This window comes from Orcinus orca, chromosome 7 (assembly GCF_937001465.1).
Source record: "Orcinus orca chromosome 7, mOrcOrc1.1, whole genome shotgun sequence".
NCBI classification, from domain to species: domain Eukaryota; kingdom Metazoa; phylum Chordata; class Mammalia; order Artiodactyla; family Delphinidae; genus Orcinus; species Orcinus orca.
The window spans coordinates 104188923-104211583 of NC_064565.1; the positions used below are offsets into that span (position 1 = coordinate 104188923).

Sequence of the window (22661 nt, forward strand, 5' to 3'; positions counted from 1 at the left end):
ACCAAAAATAGGCCAGAAATGATGGGGGATTTTATTTGAGGTCACATAGCTACCAGTGGCAGAAGGAAGATGTGAATTCAGCCCAGCGTTATTTCAGGACAGCATGGTCATTAACTCTTTGTATGGTGGCTAGTGGTACACGATCTGAAAGCCTGAGAGAACACAGGGTATCTCTGCTGTTCACTCGCAATTCTTTTCCTCACATATGTTAATGGTAAGCGTATTCCTTCTCCTCCAATCTGTAGGCTAAGTTTTCAAGAAAAAGACTGGAGGAGAGCATCCTAGTGCTGGCCAAGACTGGAAGGGCTTGGATACTATGGGGAAAATGTCTTCCTACCTTTAACTCAGGGTCTTGATGAAAGAGAAGACTTTGAGAAGCACAGATCTGGAGATGAGTAGACGCCTCTTCTCCCGCGGGCCTGAATCACCTGATCTTATGATGCCTGTCTTCTTAAACCATTTAACTCCTAACAATGGTCAATGGGACTGGTATCTAGGTATCCTGGATCTTATACCAGTAAAGCCCAATTTCCAGGTAGAAAAGTTCCTACTGAATTAATTATAAGACCTGCGGTATCTTTATCTTCTTTCTGGACTGAAATGCTTCTTTTTGCTCTTTTCAATGAAGTAACTACCTATTTTACAGGTGATTCAATCATTTTAGTTTTTAAAACTCTTCTCAAATATTCATCTGCATGCTTTGTAACTTGATCAGTATTTATCTTGGTCCTGTTTCCTTCCCCTCTTGAAAGACTCAGCAAAGAGCAACTTTAAGAACTGAAACCCAGGAATCTCTTGCTACAATTCACACTTCATTAAGTCGACTTAAAGATGTCTTCGAATTCTTATTTTTTCCTAACTCCATGTTCCTTCCCCTTTCAAAATACAGCATCTAGTAACCTGACCATCTTCCAAAAGTACATTTCATCCATCTTCCTAAGTTTTCAGGTCCAGCCTCACAAAATAAGCACTTGAGCTATTCCTTTGTTGTTGTTGTTGTTTTAAATTTGTTTTTCTGACTCCTGTTTGAGGCCTGACAAGTACTAGGGTCTTCAAAATGGTGAAAAGAGCTACCATAAATACTCAAGGAGGAAGAAGCCACCCAGGCTGCAGACAGCTGTGAAGTGGCCTCTGACTAGACGGCGGGAATTGAAGTGAGTCACCACTTGCCTGCCATCTCTGATGTATTCTTTCATACATCAGTATTAAGTAAGCACGGCTGACCTGGAGCTCTCGGTCCCCGTCCTCTTCAAGCTGTTGGGATTGCGGATGAGTTTGTCCAACATGTTGACAATCTGCCCAAATTTAGGCCTGTCGCTTCTCTCCTTCTGCCAACAGTCTAGCATCAGCTGGTGGAGTGCAATGGGGCAGTCCATTGGAGGGGGCAGCCGATAGCCTTCCTCGATGGCCTTAATCACCTATCGAAAAAACAAAACAAAACCAAAAACCCAGAATGGTATGTTACGCTGCCAAGCAAGCTGTTGTTAGAGGTTCACCCTCCTGCTCAGCAAGTTTCCTGTCCATGAAGCTGCCAGCAAGCTTGAGCATGGGAACGGCTCCAATTCTTTCACAGAAGCCAGAGCTGGACCTGAGTATTGCTGGCCACAGGGCAGGGAAGCCAGCTGTTGCTATGAGGGGTTCTCAAATGGTAGACAATGCCCATCTGAAACTCCAGAGTGAAGAAGCATCAATGTTCCAAAGTGGTTAGAACCTAATCAGATCAACCACATGGTGTTGGCCTGGCCTCCAGAGACCACAGGGCGATGACCCTCTCATTCTTCTATCAGCTAAACACTCTTAGCAAAAGAGACTCTAGCGTAGTGTTAAAGGCATTCCTTAGGAAGCATTAATAGTTGCCTACAAAACAGAAGTCCCTTTGCATCACTTTAAGCCTGTGTACTCTTACTCAGACAGCTGGTGGGTCAATACCAGAGCCCAACTTCCAGACCTTCCAATCCAGAAGACACTACCTCTCTCAGAAATAGCACATTCCTCAACCCCTCCAGATGCGCAGCCATTTTTAGTTTTGGAAGACCAAAATACACCAGTTTACCAATTCTGTATCTCATTCTTGGTCTCAGTTGGCTGTCAACTGACCCTGTTAAAGGCGCTCAAAACTAGATTTAAAAAATTTTAAATAATTAATAAAAACCTTCCTTGGGGCATTTATATTTTAAAGAGGACCCTTGCACATCTAAGGAAAGAAGTGATAATGATAGGTGATAATTGCCTCCCCCCCAGAGCAGGCCTCCTGCCTAATAAGCCATAAATCATTCCACAGGCTTTCTTCTAATTCTAATTTTTCTAATCTATCTTCACAGGTATTACAGCATTTCTTATTGGCTTTTCTCTGAATCCCCCTTCTTCAGGGTGTGAATTCCAATAACACAATATGATATGACTCACGCCAAATTTCAAAAGGGGAATTACTTCTTAATTTCTTGGCTACTCATAAGCTGGGTTTACGGGTATCCTATGAGATTCTGGAGGTGATTTTCTTTGGGGATTTTTAAAAGTTCTGAATGTTTTAAATCAGTCCTTTTTCTCCCCCTACTAAAATGACAGCTCCTAGTGAGACCACCACTGGCTGCAGCCATCTCAGAGATCACGACAGAGTCCCCCTGAGGCGGGTCTATTACTGCTCAATGACTGGCCTTCAGGAGAAAATAATCAATTCAGTTGGGTCCAGTTTATATGTACCAGTATAACTGTGGTTCTTTTAACCAGGATACTGTTTCAGTTTAACAATCATCTTGTGATTTATTAAGCCCTCTGAACCCTTTTCTCCCATGTATTTTTTGCCAACCTCCTACTGTATTAGTATTAATTTACTTCTCCTTCTAAGGTAGACTTCTATATGCTAGCTAACTGAACGTGATTCTATTTATTTCTGGCAATGACATTAGGTCAGTTTGATCCTCTGACTTTCTTTTCTCTTTCCAGGTGCATGGTGTTGACTCTGGACTTGATGAAAACATTTTACATCGAATTGATGAGAATGCAAGCAACATTGGGCTGATGCCAGGTTAACACAATTTGTGACAAACCCTCAGACTTCTTAGTATTCTTTCATTAGCTCCCGATCCACTGCCAGCTTGGAAGATGGCTTGTGGGTTAACAAAGCATATTTTCTCAGTTTACTGCTGAATGTTTTGGGGGGGGAAGGCCGAGGATTAAAACAAACAAAAAACTTGATAAATTTGACATCTTCTTAACAGTTACTTTGACTCCATTCACCATATGCCAAATGAATTCTACCCATGAAAGTAATTCTCCGGTTACATTTCCTGTAGATTCCTGCTCTATACAGACTCCAACGCAGAGACAAATACACGTGAATGATAGATCAATGTTATTTGTGGGAGAGAATTGGCTTCAGATGCTTTTTCATGGATAAAGGCAGACAACTGAAAGTTTAAACCAACAAAATTATTTTAATATAATATAGAAGCTGTCAAAGCTATAGGTCTGAAAATATTTAGAGTGGGAAAACTGACAACATCTTTAGATATTCTGCTCTTATGAGCATTTGGGACCACTCTCAACTGAAATAAAGAAAAGCTTAAATATCCAATAATCGAATAAGTAAATACAGGCACTACTCCTTCTTCTAGGTTGTTGGTCTTTGTTCCTCTGAATGTCTCTAACTCAAAACCAAATGTTACTATACAAGAAAGGTACCTGATGGTGTCTGCATAATCACATCAAACAATAGATTACACACTGTTCACTCCCATAGTCTGTCTCCAGCCTGTAATTATCTATCAGTTATGCTAGCTGCTGTCTTTCTTGCTATTTGCTATGAACCTTCCTTTATAATTTATAGATACTACAGTGTCAACACTACTGTTCCTCTTATTCTGGTTAGAGAATTCCTTTTGCCCCACTGGACACAGAATGCATTAGCTTCTCTATTGCTCTAAACGTTCTTCTACTGATAAGGCAACAACCTATTTCTTGAGTGCACCTGGTTTTTCACTTAATTGTCAAGGTTTTGCAACATCCTGCTGTTTCAGGATAAGGCAGATGATCAGGTAACATTCCACATCCAAGAAAATTTTTTTAAAAAACCTTTTGTTAAAATACAATTTTTATTGATAAATTGAATACCACACATTCGTAAACACACTCTATGATAATATTTTACCTCTCATATAAAAAAATTAGGGAAGTTCAAGAAATGGCCATTTCATGTTGTTCTGATTTCCAACCCTTCTAGAACTAACTAACATCTTCCCAGAATTAGCTAGTAAGTGTTCTAGGAAGATCCCCCCCACCCCGGTCTAGGTTTGTTTTTTTCCTTTCTCACTGGAGATGTTTGTAATTAAATTCTATTACTCTGGAATCTTATTAGTGTCATTATTGAACGCTTTTCTAAAATTGGAGGCATTGTGGATACTCCCTTACAAAGTAGTCCAGATGGTACATTTAAAGGGATGTGTATAATTTACAAAGGGTCATTTAGTGAAGCTTTATTTTAGAGTCCTCAAGGGGCAAGCTCTAATTACAATTTTGCCAGCTTTACAATATTCACTAATTTTCTTCCAATAAACCTTTCATGTCAGTTTCATCTCATGTGAAATCTGTGTTTTTCAGATATCCTTGCATTTTCTTAAAATTCAAGGTTTAATTTTATTTCAGTATGGGTTTGAAAGTTAACCAAGTAAAAGTACTGTTCCATATCACTACTCGATCAAGCTATGCACCGATCTATCTATCTACCTCCCATATTATACCATTAAGGCTTTGTAATTTTGGTACTGGAAATCCAGGACTATAAGTTTTAGCTAGATTACTAGACACATCTGTATTAAGAATTTTAAGTTTAATGTATCATTTCAAGCTCAACACTCACTCCATCATACATTAATGCAAAGACATATATTTCAGAACATAAAGACTCACATCTTGATTGGACATGTCCCAATAGGGTCTCTCTCCATACGACATCACTTCCCACATGACGATCCCGTAACTCCATACATCACTTGCTGATGTGAATTTACGATAGGCAATTGCTTCTGGTGCAGTCCACCGGATAGGAATCTTGCCACCCTGTGAACATCCAAGCTCTAGGTTATCCCCCAAGTACACTGATGTGCCATTCTAGTTTCTGAATGTTGTTACTGTTTGCTAAGCAGGGCAACAGCATTCCTGAGATAGCTGTCCAAACAATAACAGGATATTTGTTTATTCTAACTAAAATCTTCCAGGTTGAGACAGTTCTCATATGTTTTCTTTAGTCACAGGGAAGTAAGCAACTAATATGTTTAATTATTTTTTAAAAAAGTCTACCTATTACATGAGCTCTACTTAAGGCAATACTGTAGAAGAAAGGACATTTTAGGTTTTACAAAATACACATGTTATCCGTGGTATATATCAATGGATGTGCAGCTGACAGTAATTTTGACTTCTTGTCAGATTCTCTCACCCAGCAGCACAAAGGCAATACTTAATACTGCTTTGGAAATCATGACCTCAAAAAGTTAAATATGAACATTTCTATCCATCCCACTGTCATCCAACTCCTATAGAGCACGAGAAACATGACCAACGTAGCTAGAAGATAATACGCTAAACAGGCTCTTAGAGGAAGTCAAATAATACCAGATGCTAGAGCCATTATTAACTTTAATGGCAGGAGGGCCAGATTTTGATTATTATTTACTTTTCTAAAAAAATCCTGCAAAAATGGTAAAGCAATTGAATATTACCCAAGAAAAGTTTAAAGGTCTCAAATGTCTCTTGTTTGATTATGCTTATGTGCAAGGTATTTTTAAATGGAGTTTCAAATTTCTTAGGGTTCAATCTGGGGAAATTAATTCAACTTCAGTTCAGACCCTTAAGGTGTTCAAGAGGACATCATTTAAAAGTTTGCTTTATTAGAGCTACTAAACAGGGCAGTAAATTGTACTGCAAATTGCATTGGTTCACTGCAGTTTACTCTGAAAATACACGGTATTACATTTATGCTTGTTCCATACAGCAAGACACTTGTGCTGCCTTCTGCCTTCCTTAAATATTTTGGCTATACAAATGTATCATTCTAGAAGCTTCCTTTTACTTTCCTTTCTCCAACTACTGGGGAAAAATAAAAAGTCTTTAGCATGGACAAGGATGTATTCTTTCCTGAATGAATGGACTGTGAATTCAGAAGAGGCTATGTGTAAGCATCAAACTACAGCCAAGAAACTGAACACTACCAGAAAACATGCACACACATACACACACCCCCCCAACGAACTATACCAAAAAACCCCAATGCTTACCATTGTAGATGCAAAATGGTGAGCGTTCAAAGAAGAAAATGGCTGGTCTGCTTCATGTTGATTTTAACAGTGTCAGCCCTAATGGCCAATAACTTTTATGATTCTGTGTTTATTCCATTAGTATCTTATATTCAGATTGTCCGGCTAAGATAGCATAGCCATTAACTGTATACTGATAACTCTTAACTGTGCCTTAATCCTGGCTTATCTACCAGTAGTAAAACGCAGGCCATTAGATACTGGGAAACCTTGCGTAGTGTAAATGTTTTATAAACCCTGTATATACATTCTCAGGTTCGGTAGGCAGCCGACTAGAAATAGTGTTCTGTCCTGTTTAAAATAAGATTTTTTTAAAATAATAAAAAGGAACCAAGTAGAAAATCTAAAACAAACAAGAAGAAAGGAAGGAAGGAAGGTAGATTAAGTGTGAAAAAATGCAATAACAAGTGACGCTCTAACCTGTGGCTTTGTAAGGTGGTCACACATCTAGAGGCTGTTTCAAAATCCCTCTTGGAAACATGGTTTAAAAATGGATGCATGGCTAGGAAGGGGCTCTGAAGGATGAGGAAACTTGTAAACATCACAAAGGGTTTAAAACATCAAAGTGAGAGGAACAGTTTCGTCAGAGTCAAAGCCCAGAGGTCACAAACCTTTCTTACCCTGGTGGTATAAGCTGCTTCTGGATCATCCTCTAGCACTCGGGACATGCCAAAATCAGACACTTTGCAGACCAAGTTGCTATTGACCAGAATGTTCCGTGCAGCCAGATCTCGATGCACGTAGCTCATATCAGATAAATACTTCATCCCGGACCCAATGCCACGAAGCATGCCCACCAGCTGAATGACCGTAAATCTGCCATCATTCTTCTGCAGAGGAAAGAAATAAGGTACGATCTCATTAGCATTAGGCCAAATTAATTTTCACCAGGCATTTATTACTTGGATCTTTTTTGATATCTGTATCCGGTGTGCAGTGAAACTCAATATGATTTCCGGGCCTTTTTGACCAAAGTCACTAATTCATGAGTAGAGTATATCCTAGGAGCTGGGTTTGCTTCCTGTAATAGATGGAAATTATCCAACTGTAATGAATCTATGGCTCAAACAGCCCCACGATACAAGAATAAATCAAATACTACCCTCCTTGTACGTGGATTATTGAAGAGCCTTTAAAAATCACATCATTCTCTATTTCTCCTCTTCCTCCTTTGCCTCATTAGAAAAAAGTCCATGAATACAACCAAACAGAACAAATACTCGAAGTCTGTTAGAGTTTTCTAAATACCAACATTCTTGGGTTTAATATAAAGCAGTCACATACCCTGAGGAATGCATCCAAGGAGCCATTCTCCATGTACTCTGTTATGATCATTACTGGTTTACCTAGAGTTTCCAGAAAGAAAAACACAAAACCCTTGATGAGCACTGCAGTTAATGAGATAAAAATGGGCTGTGCGCAATTTTCCTGCCAGGACACCTGTCTTGTGCGATCTAATTTAATTAAAACAGGCCAAGCTTATGCCTCAGCTGTGGGGAGCTAGGAATGAAATATTAAAAGGACGAGTAGGTTTAAATTCCATCTGGAAGGTTAACCCTTTGGGTGGCTTGTTGACAAGGTCTTTAATAAAGTGGCCTCTGGTATCCAGGGAGCACGTGGATGGGTATTTGCTCTCTCAAGCAAATGGAGAAGGAGATAAATGGCCCGTTTAAAGGAGAAAAAAATCTTTAAGATAATTAATTAATTCTGTCCCCAGAAGAGCCACTTGTACAATGCTAAAGGAATCATGAACAGAGAAACTTTTTTTTTTCTTACCTATTTAGAGAAACCCAAGCTTCTGGGAGCTACGTTGGATACTTCATTACCCAGACTCATCTTAAAGTTCAAGCATGTACCATCTTAGCTTTTCCCCCTGCCTCACTCAGGCCAGGGGCTATATCCTTTCTTTTCCCTTTTCCTACCTATAAATAAACTCAGTCTATTTGCTTCCTTAAGCTGCCAACCTCAGCAGCAGCAACAACAAAATCACAGAAAAGGGTCAATAAGTGATTTCATCCTAGGCAGCGATTTTAATTCAGGACTAGAACCTTTGTGTGCCCTTCTCCCTTCTCTAAGCAAAGAAATCAGAATGATTTTAAGCTTTGAGAGAAGTGGGAAACACTTTCATTTCACTTTGGTTTTCTTTCTGAGGACCTTAGGAAATAAGGATCATTCTTTAGTTTCTTAATCCCTGGCAATGCACTCAAGGTCTGAAATTCCTTCTTTCTAAAGGGTATTTGTGGCAGTGGGGTGTAAATCTTCAATATTTTACTAAGGCAAGGGGTAAAGCCAAGAGAACAGAAGAGTTCCTGTGAGGAAAATAAAATGTTAGTTTGAAAAATCAAAAACATTCATTGCTGTCCTTGTGGACTGTTTGGACGTAGACATCCAGTCAGGGAAAATGGGCTGGGCTGTGCCACTGCCGGAAAGCCCCCAGAATTATTCTAAACAAGTACATTTCCCGCCCAGAGCCCCTATCAGATGAGACTCTGTACTGGTGTGGGGAAAGGAGAAGTGTCTTCATTTCAGAGGCAAAATTTTAGAAGAGCAGACGTTTTTAATTTCAATGAAGTCCCATTTATCAATTTGTTCTTCGATTGAACATTTGGTACCGTGCCTAAGAAATCTTTCTGAGGCAAAAATGTTGGATTAGAAAACACCACCACGAACATTTAATTTTCAAGTGATGAATGAAAGCAGGCAGAAAAAGCAGGAATCTCGGTGTAGACCAAAGGATGAGTCAAAACCACTTCTAATCTCTTTCCCCTTGGCTGGAGGGAGTGGTCCCCATACACCTTTCCATCCTCCATCAATATTATTAGGAAGACTTTAGTCCTCAGACTCATTTACCCTCTGCATCTGTGACCACATAGAACAAATGCATCTAAATGAGTTTTAATTAACCTGCCTCAATCAAATGATACTTTGTCAACTCATGAGAAGGGGTGACTCCCCTGATGGTGCATTAACACCTACTTCCATTTCACCAGATCCCTCTGGAAATGTGGGAAAGCAAGGAGAAGATCCGCGGGGTACTGGCAAGAATTTAGTCTCCCTGTCCATTTACAAAGTTACTCAAGGAAGTCCAGTCATGAATTCCCACTCTCCCACTCTTTCACCCTCACCCCTCCCTAGTCTGACTGTTGGCACTATCTTCACAATTATTCTCCATTTTTTTGTTTATGAAAAGTATCCATTTGTCAGAATATTTATGAGCTCTACAAGAGAAATAAAGATGAATGTCTCCGTAAGCACAGAGGGGCTTATGAAATGGGTCCAGGTTGGGCTCCAGGGTAGAGACAGACCCTTTCCCGGAACAGGCAGGGAGGCAATGGGGAGCGGAAAGGTGGGGGGAAGGGGATGGCTCCTCTGGTGGAAATTTTAAACCATTTTAATTCAGTGACAAGTGCATTATGCAAATGCATCCAGTCGTTTGTAACAGTTACAGCTGTAATAGCCATGGGTTTTAGAGGTCACAAAGATCCCGTTTCTTCCCTCTTCTGCAGAGGTGCTACAAAAACCACTGTCTGCCCCAGGAAAAACACCCCAAGTTGAACAGAGCCTCCTTTTGAGAAAATGGACCTGCAGAAGTATTTAAAGGGAATGTTATCTTTTAATTAAAGTAGTGAAGGGCTCTGGGCAGCTCCACAGGCCACAGGAAAAATATTCTGTCTGTAAAACTCATCTTAAAAAGCAAATAGAGCTATTCTATGCTAACTATAGACTTCACCTTTGGTGAAAACTTATATACCCTCAGCATCAAGGTTCCTTTTTTGAAGGATTCCAAAGATGGGGAAAGATGTACTTTTTAAGACATAATAATGCCAGTTAACACTTAGTTGTGTTTTTTTTTAATTTGCTAAATAAGCATTATGGCAAACATGCTAAATATTCCATTCCATTTTTATCTCTATTTTACAGATGAGGAAACTGAGAACTTGAGCAACTAGTCAAGGCCTCATAATTTACTAGCAGTAGATGATGTGTAAATCTTTGGTCACTAGGCCGAAGGTGCTCAAAGTGTGGTTCCAGGGACTATAGCTTGATTGACCTTGAGCTCTTCAGAAATGGGAACTCATGGGCTCCCACTCACTAAATCAAACCTCTGAAGATGAGGCCCAGGAAAGTGTTTTAATGAGTTTTCCAGAATTCTGATGTATGTTTAAGTTTGAGGACCTCTAAATTAGTGTATATCTGCTCTCACTTTTTAGTAATTTCCAAATTTTCCCTGCCTAAAGATTGTGTACCCTTGTGTCTTACTGCCCCCTTTGCCCCAGACCTAACATCCAACGTTTACACCTCCATTTCACCCACTGCGGCAGCCACTCTGCACCGGCTGATGGAGGACGCTCTTCCCAGGCACCTGGTATCAAATTAAATGGCTCTTTGGCTGTCCTGGAGACACAGCCCCAGGCTTACAAGATCCTTGACTTGTAGTAACTATAATAGGTACTAAGGCTTCTGGAACAGAGCCACCTTCAATAGTAACCATTTCAGCTGCCCTGTCCATGTGGTGCTGTACAAGTTGGTCTTAGCCAGTCTTCCAGGTGTATTCAGGGTCTGCTTCGCAAAATGCATCTTTTGAGCTGTGTCGTATTTTAACTGAAGCGTGGTTCACGGGCTGAGCGAATGCTAATGGACTAAAAAAGGAAGGTGCAACCAGGTGTTCCTGGAAATAGGTGCTGAACTGCAACTGCAGCTCCATAAATCAGGCAGAGCAGACAAGCAAATCCCCCAATATAACAGATGACCAAGGTGCACTCCCTGCATCTGGAACCCAAGCTTCGAACATACGGTGTGGTGAGGTTTTGTTGTGTTTTATATGAAAAGTACTTAAAATTTATTTTGCTTACCATCTGCTTGCGCCTATCCTGTGACAATCAGTTTGGTCTAGCAAAGATTTGAAGGATGGCAAGGCATACCAAAAATCTGCAATATTAATTTCGCTAAAATCTCACACAAGCTGCCTTGGAAATAGGGTATCAGCCTACACCATACCCCCATTTAGAAATGACTACAAGATTAATGACTTGTCCTGCACTGATTTCCTCCTATTAGCAATCAGTGGGTCTGCTCCATCTGTCATTTCCCTGGAAAGAAAATGTGTGTTTAATTTGCCAGTAACTTCTAACTTGGCTTTGTAAAGGGAGCGACGCACATACATTTGGTGACAACGCCTTCCAAGTGAATGATATTTGGGTGGTCAAACTGTCCCATGATGCTGGCCTCACTCAGGAAGTCCCTCCTCTGTTTGTCTGTATAACCAGCTTTCAATGTCTTGATAGCCACGTAGATTTCTCTTTTGCCAGGCACTTTGAGACGCCCACTGCATACTTCACCAAATTCACCTTTGAGAGAGAAAAAGAACTGACTCTGAACCAGAAACACGTTCAAGGAGAAGGAATAACAGCCAATAGCTAACATTTGTTGAGTGCTTATTATACAGTAGGCACTGTGCTGGTGTTTTATGTAGATCAAGGAAATTTCAGGTACACAGATATTTACATATACAGGCACATACAATACATTCTAATGCATTTATATAATCCACATACATATATTTAATATCCACAAAGAAAACAGGCTTATAGACACAGACACTTACCAACTCCTATGACTTTTTCAATCTTAATGCAGGATGCGTCGATTTCTTTGGCAAATTCTCGAACTGCTTGGTTGGGATCTTCGTACGTAAAGGGATCCACGTAAGTTCTAACACCTGAGTAATAAACATGCAAAAGGTTAGCGGAACACTTCTCAGGAACCACTAATACACTGAAGTTCTCTGGGTCTAAAAATAGTCAGCACAGAAAAAATTTTCTTAGCATGAGAAAAATACTTAGCGTAGACATAAGAAAATGTTTAAATTCTTGCTCCGGGTTTCGTTAGTGGGTAAATAAGAACTGTTTGCTACTTAAGAGGCTGTAGCTCTACTGAGCTCCTGGAATGTCTTCACACTTCAGGGATGAAATTTTAAGAACAACCTATCCCGTGGAAGAAAAGAGAGTCTCTATAAGGAAATTTGGAATGTGTTATCTAAATATTGCTGTCCCAAATGCTGGAGAGGGTGTGGAGAAAAGGGAACCCTCTTGCACTGTTGGTGGGAAAGTAAATTGATAAAGCCACTGTGGAGAACAGTATGGAGGTTCCTTAAAAAACTAAAAATAGAATTACCATAGGACCCAGCAATCCCACTACTGGGCATATACCCTGAGAAAACCATAATTCAAAAAGACACATGCACCCCAGTGTTCACTGCAGCACTATTTACAATAACCAGGTAATGGAAGCAACCTAAATGTCCATCGACAGACGAATGGGTAAAGAAGATGTGGTACATATATACAGTGGAATATTACTCAGCCATAAAAAGGAACGAAAATGGGTCATTTGTAGAGACGTGGATGAATCTAGAGACTGTCATACAGAGTGAAGTAAGTCAGAAAGAGAAAAACAAATATCGCATATTAACACATATAGGTGGAACCTAGAAAAATGGTACAGATGAACTGGTTTGCAGGGCAGAAATTGAGACACGGTTGTAGAGAACAAACGTATGGACACCAAGGGGGGAAAGTGGTGAGGGGAGTGGGGGTGGTGGTAGTGGGATGAACTGGGAGATTGGGATTGACATGTATACACTAATATGTATAAAATGGATAACTAATAAGAACTTGCTGTATAAAAAAATAAATAAAATAAAATTCAACAACAACAAAAAACTAAACACAATTTAAAATTAAATAAATATTGTCCCAATCAGTTGCTCACATCCTACCCACCATCTCCAGCTTTCTTCCCTTAGGGAAGATGATAGAAACTTTCTCAAATGACCTGTGATACAAGATATCATCTTTTGCCTCGTATCTGGACCAACAATTGACAACAATTAACAAACTAAGATTAAACCTAGGTTAAGTGGACGAGAGGGATAGTATCTGCTATTTGATTTGAAAATACAAACTCTGTATTGGAGTTCCACTTTTATTCTGTTTTGGAAAGAAAGTGCTATAAGAAGACATTGAATTTCACCTGGAAGCTTCGGCGAATCAATGGTTTAAATACTAAGAAGGGTAATTCGGCCACACCCCATAGTCACTGGTAAACTGAATTCGGAATGTGAGCTCTGGGGCAGCCAGAGATGTCCGGGACAAGATGCATTAGAGATTACTGGGGGGCTTCCCTGGTGGCGCAGTGGTTGAGAGTCTGCCTGCCGATGCAGGGGACACGGGTTTGTGCCCCGGTCTGGGAAGATCCCACATGCCGCGGAGCAGCTGGGCCCGTGAGCCATGGCCGCTGAGCCTGAGCGTCCGGAGCCTGTGCTCCGCAACGGGAGAGGCCACAACAGTGAGAGGCCCGTGTAACGCAAAAAAAAAAAAAAAAAAAAAAAGAGATTACTGGGAACTTTCCACTGGCATTTACACCCCGCCTCTCCCTGCTCGAGCTCTTGGGGCTTTGGGGCGCTGACAGGTGTAGGATACCGGTTGGCTCTAACCCTTTGATTTTCCAAGACTGTCAGTTTTGTCCTCATCTCAAAAAAATGCATCATTTTTGTTTTTAAAAATATATACCACATGCAAATGAGAAAGTGTGGTTTTAGAAAGGAAACAAGATGAACAAATGGAAAATTATCAGACACTCCATGACCCTTCATCACTTCACATGCTCTAGCCAAGAAAACCTTTCTCAGGATTATTCTTCCAGCCCTTCTACCTCCCTGTACTAATAAGGTAGCTATTAACCACTCGGTGTTATTTAGATATAAATCAGTTAAAATTAAATAAAATTTAAAATTCACTTCCTCATTCTCACTACTTTTCAAGTATTCAGTGGTGCCTGTGGCCCCTTGGCTAATGCATTAGATGGTGCAGATAAAGACCACTGCCATCACCTCAGAAAGTTCTCGTGGACAGAACTCCTGGAGAGACACCAACCACTGTCCATTCCAGAGTTTTCTATCTTGCTCAAGTCATTCAGAGCCGATTCTTTGAATTCAGTCTTTGACTCCATTTGGAATATCAAAATAACGAAAATCCACTAAAGAAATATCGATAGTCCTGAATTCCACAGCACATATTCTGTAGTGTGTTCTATTTCTTATTCTATTGTCTCCAAAATGTTTACCTTATAATAAGAGAAAAATTGTGACCTTCTAAATCTTGCCACCCAGCTACAAAAATGAGCCAGCTAGACCAATACTTTTTCAGGTTGGAGGATAAGATAAGGAAAAAGAAGCATCTAAGGAAATTACCCAACCTCCATCTTTAATTTCACTTAAAAAAAAATACCAATCACCTATTTCAGTTTGAAACCCTGAAGTACATTATTTGGATAATTTCATGAAAGGAATATAACATTAATAGTCATGTGAATATTATTTAGACATTTCTAAACTGAAAACACGAGACATGCTCTAAAAATAAAATTATTTTCAATCCAGTTTTCTGTACCTTGGTTCAAATGTTTCTCTTCGTCTGCTTCTTGTTTCGCTTTACTGTATTTACTCCGTCTATTAAAAGATAAAAAACAATATTTTCAAAATCTGTAAACCACAAGTTCTTTACTACCGTAATATAAGTCAGGCAGATATGTAATGCACATTTCACAGATGAGAAAACTAAGGTTTATGGGAGGTGAAATAACAGGGTAAGTAACTTGTCACCGCAGAGTCCAGAGTCTCTGCTCGTAACCACAGTATTAAACTGAGGTGATACAGCAAATATTTTATAATACAATTATAATTTTAAATCCCCAGGAGAAATTTATTGTATTGAAAATAGATTAGAAGTTTACTGGCTAATTTCCCCACATACATATTCTGAATTAAAATAAGTTTCCCTAGGTGAATTCTGCATACATCAAAGGCAATCGTAGTCAGTATGTGATAAGTAATAGTAAGCCCTGTCGCTTTCACCACAAAAAAACTCATTATCCTATTATATGATATTCTTAAAACAATAGTTTTGTGGTTATTGGCTTCAGCTGCTGCATACAAATTCCTAAATGATTAACGACAATTTAAAAGGTAAACAGAGTTTGTAGAAAACTTGCAGCAGTAAAAATAAGGATCTGGGACTTCCCTGGCGGCCCAGTGGTTAAGAATCTGCCTTCCAATGCAGGGGACTTGGGTTCGATCCCTGGTCAGGGAACTAAGATCCCACATGCTGTGGGGCAACTAAACCTGTGTGCTCTAGAGCCCGCGTGCTGCAACTACTGACCCACCACGTGCCACAACGAAGATCCCGCAATTAAGACCCCATGCAACCAAATAAAAACAAAACAAAACAAAAAATAAGTTTCCATTTGTCGCCTAATTCTTTTCTCCAAAAAACAGTGTATGGTCCTATAGTTGGCCTTCTGCTCTCAGTGTCCCATAGGAGTGAGATCAGGCTTGGTTATAAAAAGTCTTGGGAAAAAGAAAGCTTGAATATATATAATTCTTGAATCAGTCATCTTGATACATTATACATCGACACATATATATGTGTCTATGTGTATGTATGTTAAATTGGAAAATCAACTCAGTCCATATTAGAACTCTGTAAAGTTGGAAGATGAGACCATATTAGTGAATAAAATATGTACATGTATGTTTCTGTCAAAAATGTCAAGTTTATATTGCACTTTATAATCATCTTGTAATTTTCTTAGAGCTTTAAAGATGAGGTCCGTCAAGACTCTTATATGTGAGGAAACAGGCTCTGTGGTGACAAGAGTCCCTGGTGGCCACAGGGGGTCGCAGCAGTGTGGTCCTGTCTGAATCTGATAACCTGAACCCCTGTACTTTGAACAAGTCAAGAAGGGCAGGATGGTCATGGAAAAGAGAGAGGGCCACGCAGTGCCACCAGAGAGCAGCCCAGTCACAGTCACGTGTCCCAGCCCTTCACCCACATTCCTCTCCTAATTGTCAGCAACGCAGGAACCAGCTCTGCAGTCAGACCCTCAGAGCCTACAGATGTTCCTCTGTGTGTATAATTCCCTTGCAAATAATAATACTTGGCATTTTTACACTGCATTTAACTTTTCAAAGTGCTCTCGTCACATATATTATCTCTTCCCCTAACTGTTTGCAAAGCAGGAACCAGCTCAGTAAACAGAGACTTCAGTTACTAGAGCTCACTTCAAAGTGCGAGTCATTCAGTCCCAAATAATAGCTTGCATTTTTACTTTGTATTTAACTTTTAAAAGAGCCTTCCCATATAACATTTCATGGCATCTTCTCAACAACCCTATGAAAGCAATCAGGCAGACAGACACATGTTCAGTCCCATTGTACAGATGAGAACATGGAGGCAGGAGGGCAAGTCATTTACCCACGACCCTCCTAGCAAATACAGGAGGAGTGTGTCTGCCCCATCTAGCTCACTACCTCACATGCCTCTCCCAGCATGGATGAAGTTATATGACGATAGATGGTGAGAGTTAATTATAAGTTATAGTACATTTTATATCAGTAAATCCACTTAAATTGGATTCCACTTGCTCTCAAAATCCATTGCTTCATCAAAGAAGCTAAACAGGTTTAAACATCCTGAAACCAAACATTTGTATGAAAGATGTAGTCCCCTCCAAAACTCCCCCTCCCCTCTCCTTTTAAAGGAAATATAAGAGTGTTAGGTCAGGGACTATGAAAATAGCATTGTATGTCAGGCAAATGCGTGCCTAGGTCCCAAGGGTGTGATAGGGTCCTGCCAACCCAGGAGATTGTATCTTATCAGAGCTCCTAAAAGCATTATCTAAAATTACAAGTATATATTTTAAACCACTTTAGATCTCGAATACTGATTTGAATTTCTTTCCTTCAAAGAAGAAAAAAATGCATCGAGCAGGGAAGCTTTTGTCCCAACTTTAAACTGTCAGAGAGTTCATCAAAAACCCTTGTAGAGGGCTTCCCTGGTGGCGCAGTGGTTGAGAGTACACCTGCCGATGCAGGGGACACGGGTTCGTGCCCCGGTCCGTGAAGATCCCACATGCTGCGGAGCGGCTGGGCCCGTGAGCCATGGCCGATGAGCCTGCGCGTCCGGAGCCTGTGCTCCGCAACGGGGGAGGCCACAACAGTGAGAGGCTCGCGTACCGCAAAAACAAACAAACAAACAAAAAACCCTTGTAGATACCAAAAGAAAGGAGCAGTCTCAAGCAGCCCAGGAGTGCCATTTTCCATCAACATATTCATGAAATCTGTGCAAAGCCAGAGGAGAGGTAAAATGGCAGGGACATTACAAGGCTGACCTGCCCACCCCCTCCTCAGGCTTCCGAACATAGAAGGAGGAAGTAAATTAGGAGGTGTATTTTTTTTTTATATAAAACTCTCTATTTTTATTCCCTCCCCGCCAATGTTTTATGTTTTTTTGTTTTTTTTTTTTTTTGCGGTACACGGGTCTCTTACTGTTGTGGCCTCTCCCGTTGCGGAGCACAGGCTCCGGACGCACAGGCTCAGCGGCCATGGCTCACGGGCACAGCCGCTCCGCGGCATGTGGGATCTTCCCAGACCGGGGCACGAACCCGTGTCCCCTGAATCGGCAGGCGGACTCTCAACCACTGCGCCACCAGGGAAGCCCTGTTTTACGTTTTTGATGTCACAATTTACATCTTTTTATCTTGTGTATCTCAGAAAAGTATTGTAGTTATAGCTGTTTTTACTACTCATGTCTTTTAATCTTCATACAAGCTTTGTAAGTAATTAACCTTACAACTTTAAATTATTCTGATTTTTACTGCATATTTACCTTTACCAGTGAGATTTATACTTTCATATGTTTTCCTGCAACTAATTAACACCCTCTTGTTTCAGCTTAAATAAGTCCTTTTAACATTTCTTGTAAGGACAGTCTAGTGGTGATGAACTCCATTAGCTTTTGCTTGTCTGGAAAACTCTTTCTCCTTCAACTCTGAAGGACAGCTTTTCTGGTAGAAGGTGTATTTTTTTTTTTTTTTTTTTTACATCTTTATTGGAGTATAATTGCTTTACAATGGTGTGTTAGTTTCTGCTTTATAACAAAGTGAATCAGTTATACATATACTTATGTTCCCATATCTCTTCCCTCTTGCGTCTCCCTCCCTCCCACCCTCCCTATCAAGAAACTTTACTTGGAGTGTTACTTGGAGGAGAAGACCCCGGTAGAGTACAGGGAGTGCTGACAAAGAAACACAGGGATTACTGTTCAAAAGCTAATTGTAGCCTATTAGCTACTTAATAATACCCTTAAAACTAAAAAGCCTGAGTCCTGCTCTACCTTTGTCACCTGATGACCCTTTCTCCTTAGGCTCAGGGTGGGACAATGTGTTCGTTATTGTCCAGAGAAAGAAAGCCTATGGAAGCTTATCGTTGGGTCAGCCAGACCAGAGGAAACCACATCGCCTAAAAGAGTGCTAAATTGACATCCAAGGCAGATCACCTGAATGACAGAAGGAAACCTTTGTGGAAGATTTTCTAATTATTGAGACGTGGGCAAGCTGATTAAAAAAAGGGGGGAAGGAGGGGAGTGGTTTGTGAGTGAATGCTCCCAAAGGAAACATGGAACCTTTTAACTGCAGGAGGTAAAGAGACTCCTCTGCAGGTGAAACTTTGAAAGCCTGTGACTAAGCTCGCCTCTGTCAAAGGGAGGCGGAATCAGGGTATTAACAGACATTGTCCAGGGACAGCATGAGACCCCAGCCCTGCCCTCCCAACCAATGTGTTGTTCCTGGCACCTTGCCTACCCGATAAAACCAACAAAATAGTGGAGCGAAGTGTGACAGGGCCCAGCACGCACCCCACTTTTAGTAAAATACTGACTTCCCTGATCAAGTCGATGGGTTTGATTAATGGGGCTCACTGTTCCAAAACGAATTAGCAAAAGGTAAGTAATTTATTCAGCTAAAGTGCAGATTAAAGAAGATAAAGCAATGTAATAACTAGCATAGCTCCAGGAGGACACTTTCCATCATTTAATGGCATCACCTATGCAGATGCATAGAAGCTATTCTTCTTTTTCCCCTTCCTTAAGCTGTCATTGTTCTTGCACCCAATGATGGCTACATGTTCTTCATGAGCAACATTTTGACATGGGTGGAACTGAACCACACGAGGGCACACAGGTTGTTTAGAAATGTTCCCGCAGTACCATCTGCCAACGAATTGTAGGAATTTACACGACTTCATCAGAGCCAATTTAGGCTAACATTTAAGTGTATTCATTCTTATGTGACCATAATATTACAATTAGGACACTGGGGAAGATAGAGTCTGAATGGTGACTGTTTTAGCATTATGGGAACAGTTTCAGCTCCAAAGAGGAAAATCGTAACCTTGCAAAGAAGATAAAACTAACGTGCAAGGTCTGACCTTATAGCATGTGTTAGATTACACATCAAATCACACATCACAGATGGTACATTGTGAAGGAGACTCCTGAAGCTCTGGTTTGCTACAGTTGTCAATGCTAACTTTTGATGTAGGTCAATGTTTTCAGTCCAGAAGACATTAAAATAATCTATCTAGGCCAGTACTGGAAGTCAGGAGAGATGGACTTCTGTCCTGATCAGGCAACTAACTAGCTGTATGACCCTGTGCAGCTAACGGTTTAACCTCCTCTCTAGGCCTCAAGTTCCTAATATACAAGATGCCAGTAGTTTCCTACCCTGAGCCGTATGTGTACCTCCTTCACAAATTTTGCCATAGCCATTTCATTTTTTTCTTAAAATCAATTAATTCACTTCTTTAATTCATGTAAAAGGGGTACTTTATAACCCTAACATAAATGGAAACCCGGCAGCACCAGAGATCATCAGAAGGTCAGTAGAAATGCCACCTATGGCTGGTTATCAGGCAGTACTTGTCTCTGGTCACCAAACTGTCCTTTAGAAAAGAGGAACTCGTCTTGCATTCTAATTCTTTCTTAAAAGTGTTTCTCATACATACTGAACAATAAAATTCTATTTGGGGAAGACACACTGGCCCAAAGCAACCTGAATTAATACTATTTAGGATGCTTGGAGGTAAACTGAAAAAATCATTCATATAAAAGGGGGAGGTAGTTGTCAGAGGAAATTAACACAGTTGATCACTAAGTTCGTTAGTCCTGAGGTTATGACCTTATCATTGCATTTTAGGATGTCATTGTTAACAGTCAAAAATCACTTTTAAAAGCAATAAAGTGGTTACACGTGGAGATCACAAATGTGTACCTACAGGAGTAGAAGGCAATGGTGCCAACAGAATGTGCATATGCAGTTTAGGAAGACTTCTAGAGATAGCATTCCATAAATACAAGAAATGCTGTACCTTAAACCACCCAGATGGCAGGCACAATTACATTCTCTGGAAAGCTGACAGAATCCTTAAATTATAACGTATGTGATAAGTGACACGGGAAGACACGGATCAAAGATGCCTATAAAAAATGTAAGTTAATTTCCTCAACATAATGTGGATGGTAAAAACATACAATAAATCTAAGTCAATGTGTTCTGTATATTATTTTAAATATATAAATAAAATGTATAAATTTAGGAATTTCATTCTTTCACTGAGATCCCCAAATGTTTACACTTCCAAGCTGGTCAAAAGAAAAAAGTGGATCTTCTCATTGGAAAAATTAAAGATTACTCTGACTTGCCTAAAGCTCATATTTCTCCATATAAAGTAAATATAATAAAATAAACAATTGCTGTAAAAAAAAAAAATCCAGCAAGATACTAGCTGTGAGCCTGAGGGCATTTCCTCTTTCTTAAATGACAAATTAGCAAACAGATTTTCCTTTGAAGTAATAGGAAGGACTGAAACTTTTCTCACTGTGTGGATCTCTGTCCATCTACCTCTTAAAACGATCTCCCATGTCATCAGCAGTGTAGGGAATCACCCTATAAGGGGTCCGTCCCTCGCATCCATTCTGCCATCAACTACCCATGGCTCTAGGAGGCAAGAAGCAGCCACATCATTTTCCAGGCTAGGATGTTTCATCTGTCGCTCTTCCAGATGGCTGGCTGCAGGGTGGTGAGATGATTTTAGGGGTACCATTTACCATCTTTCATTTGTACTCTCACTAAAAGCATGGACCAGACTTTTGTCTGCACTACCTGTCTCTTCTCTTCTCACCTGTTCTTGTCCCATTTAAACATCTGCGGTCCGTTATGACAGAGCACACAACCTGCTTGCGGAGAAGAATCAGCTGAGTGTGCACCGGCCGCTGCAAAGCCTGTCAGCTACCTGGCTCCAGGCAGCCTTTCCGTGACAGCTTTATGTCCGACACTAAAGAAGAATCAATAGGAGGCCAAGGGGTTGACATTTCATTTTCTAAGAAGTGATCCATTGAGGACCAATCACCAAGCAGTGTTTATCAGCCTTGGGAAGTAACATTTTTTTTTTTTTTAATGGGGGAGAAGGGACAAGATCATGGCTGGGTAACTTGACAGGCACAGTTCTCTAAGGTGGGGACTCATAATTGGAAATCCGATCAATCCTGCCTTATATAATAAAGTGATCAATAAAAAAAAGCAGAAAGGAAATTAAGTCATCAAGCTTGCGATGCTATTTTCTATAGCTACAGCTTTTAATAAACTTGTCTTCCTGTATTACATTTTCATCTGCTTTTCTTTTTTCTTTTGTCAAAAAAAAATCTGAAAAAAAACTTATAACGAGGTGACTTATTTCTAATTACTCCTGTCTGACTGCTGTATTTAGGATAACTTAAAATACAAAAAATAAACAAAAAAAGTAACTCTAAAGGAAAGCCAGACTACAACTAGAGAATTCTTCCAACCAATATCTTGGTTGAGATTCGAGACGAGACCCACTTTCTGTGAACAAACGTTCTCTCAAATGGTTCTGAACATTCTGGGGTGCTGGATTTCCGTCAAAGATTTTTTGCAGTGGCAGTTATTAATAATTTTTTCCTTAGTTTTAGACTTTTCAACAACTTTATTTTCTGATGATGCAAGTTGTTTATAATACACTATAAAAATTTCAAATGCAGAAATACGTAATAATGAAAGCAAAAGCCCATGTAATTTCTATACAATCCTCATCCCACTCCCTCCTCCTGGCTATCAGATGGATATAGATGAATGCCTATAGTTTCCATGTGTTTATGAGCCTGGCATGTGTACAGGCACAAAGTCAAATGACGATGAATAAGAAAGAGGTCCATCCTGATTGACTTCCAAAATCAAACGCCAGGAAAGGAAAGAACTCTGGGAATTCAGATTCTGTTCAGGCCAAGTTGAAGTTTCCGAAGCCTGAGCTGTACTATTATATAGGGTACAGTGGGCGTGTCTAGATGTATGTTTGTGTGTGTGTATTACAGCAACAGGGGTGAGTGTTTGTGGTGGGTTTAACTCCTTCAAGACGAAATTCACTGCTCTAATCAAACA

At 40.2% G+C, this 22661-nt stretch overlaps 1 protein-coding gene across 3 annotated transcripts in view; it reads right to left on the bottom strand.

Annotated features, from left to right (window-relative positions):
• The window catches only part of EPHA4 (EPH receptor A4), a 142000-nt gene that overhangs the window by 8654 nt on the left and 110685 nt on the right, over nt 1-22661 (bottom strand). For all 3 annotated transcript variants that reach the window (XM_033426865.2, XM_004262662.3, XM_004262663.2), the window contains exons 9-15: nt 14762-14820; nt 11917-12030; nt 11474-11659; nt 7596-7657; nt 6932-7141; nt 4906-5055; nt 1225-1418 (exon numbers count right to left, since the gene is read on the bottom strand). In XM_033426865.2, the coding sequence (XP_033282756.1) occupies nt 1225-1418; nt 4906-5055; nt 6932-7141; nt 7596-7657; nt 11474-11659; nt 11917-12030; nt 14762-14820 (975 nt within the window). The remainder of the gene's footprint in view (nt 1-1224; nt 1419-4905; nt 5056-6931; nt 7142-7595; nt 7658-11473; nt 11660-11916; nt 12031-14761; nt 14821-22661) is intronic.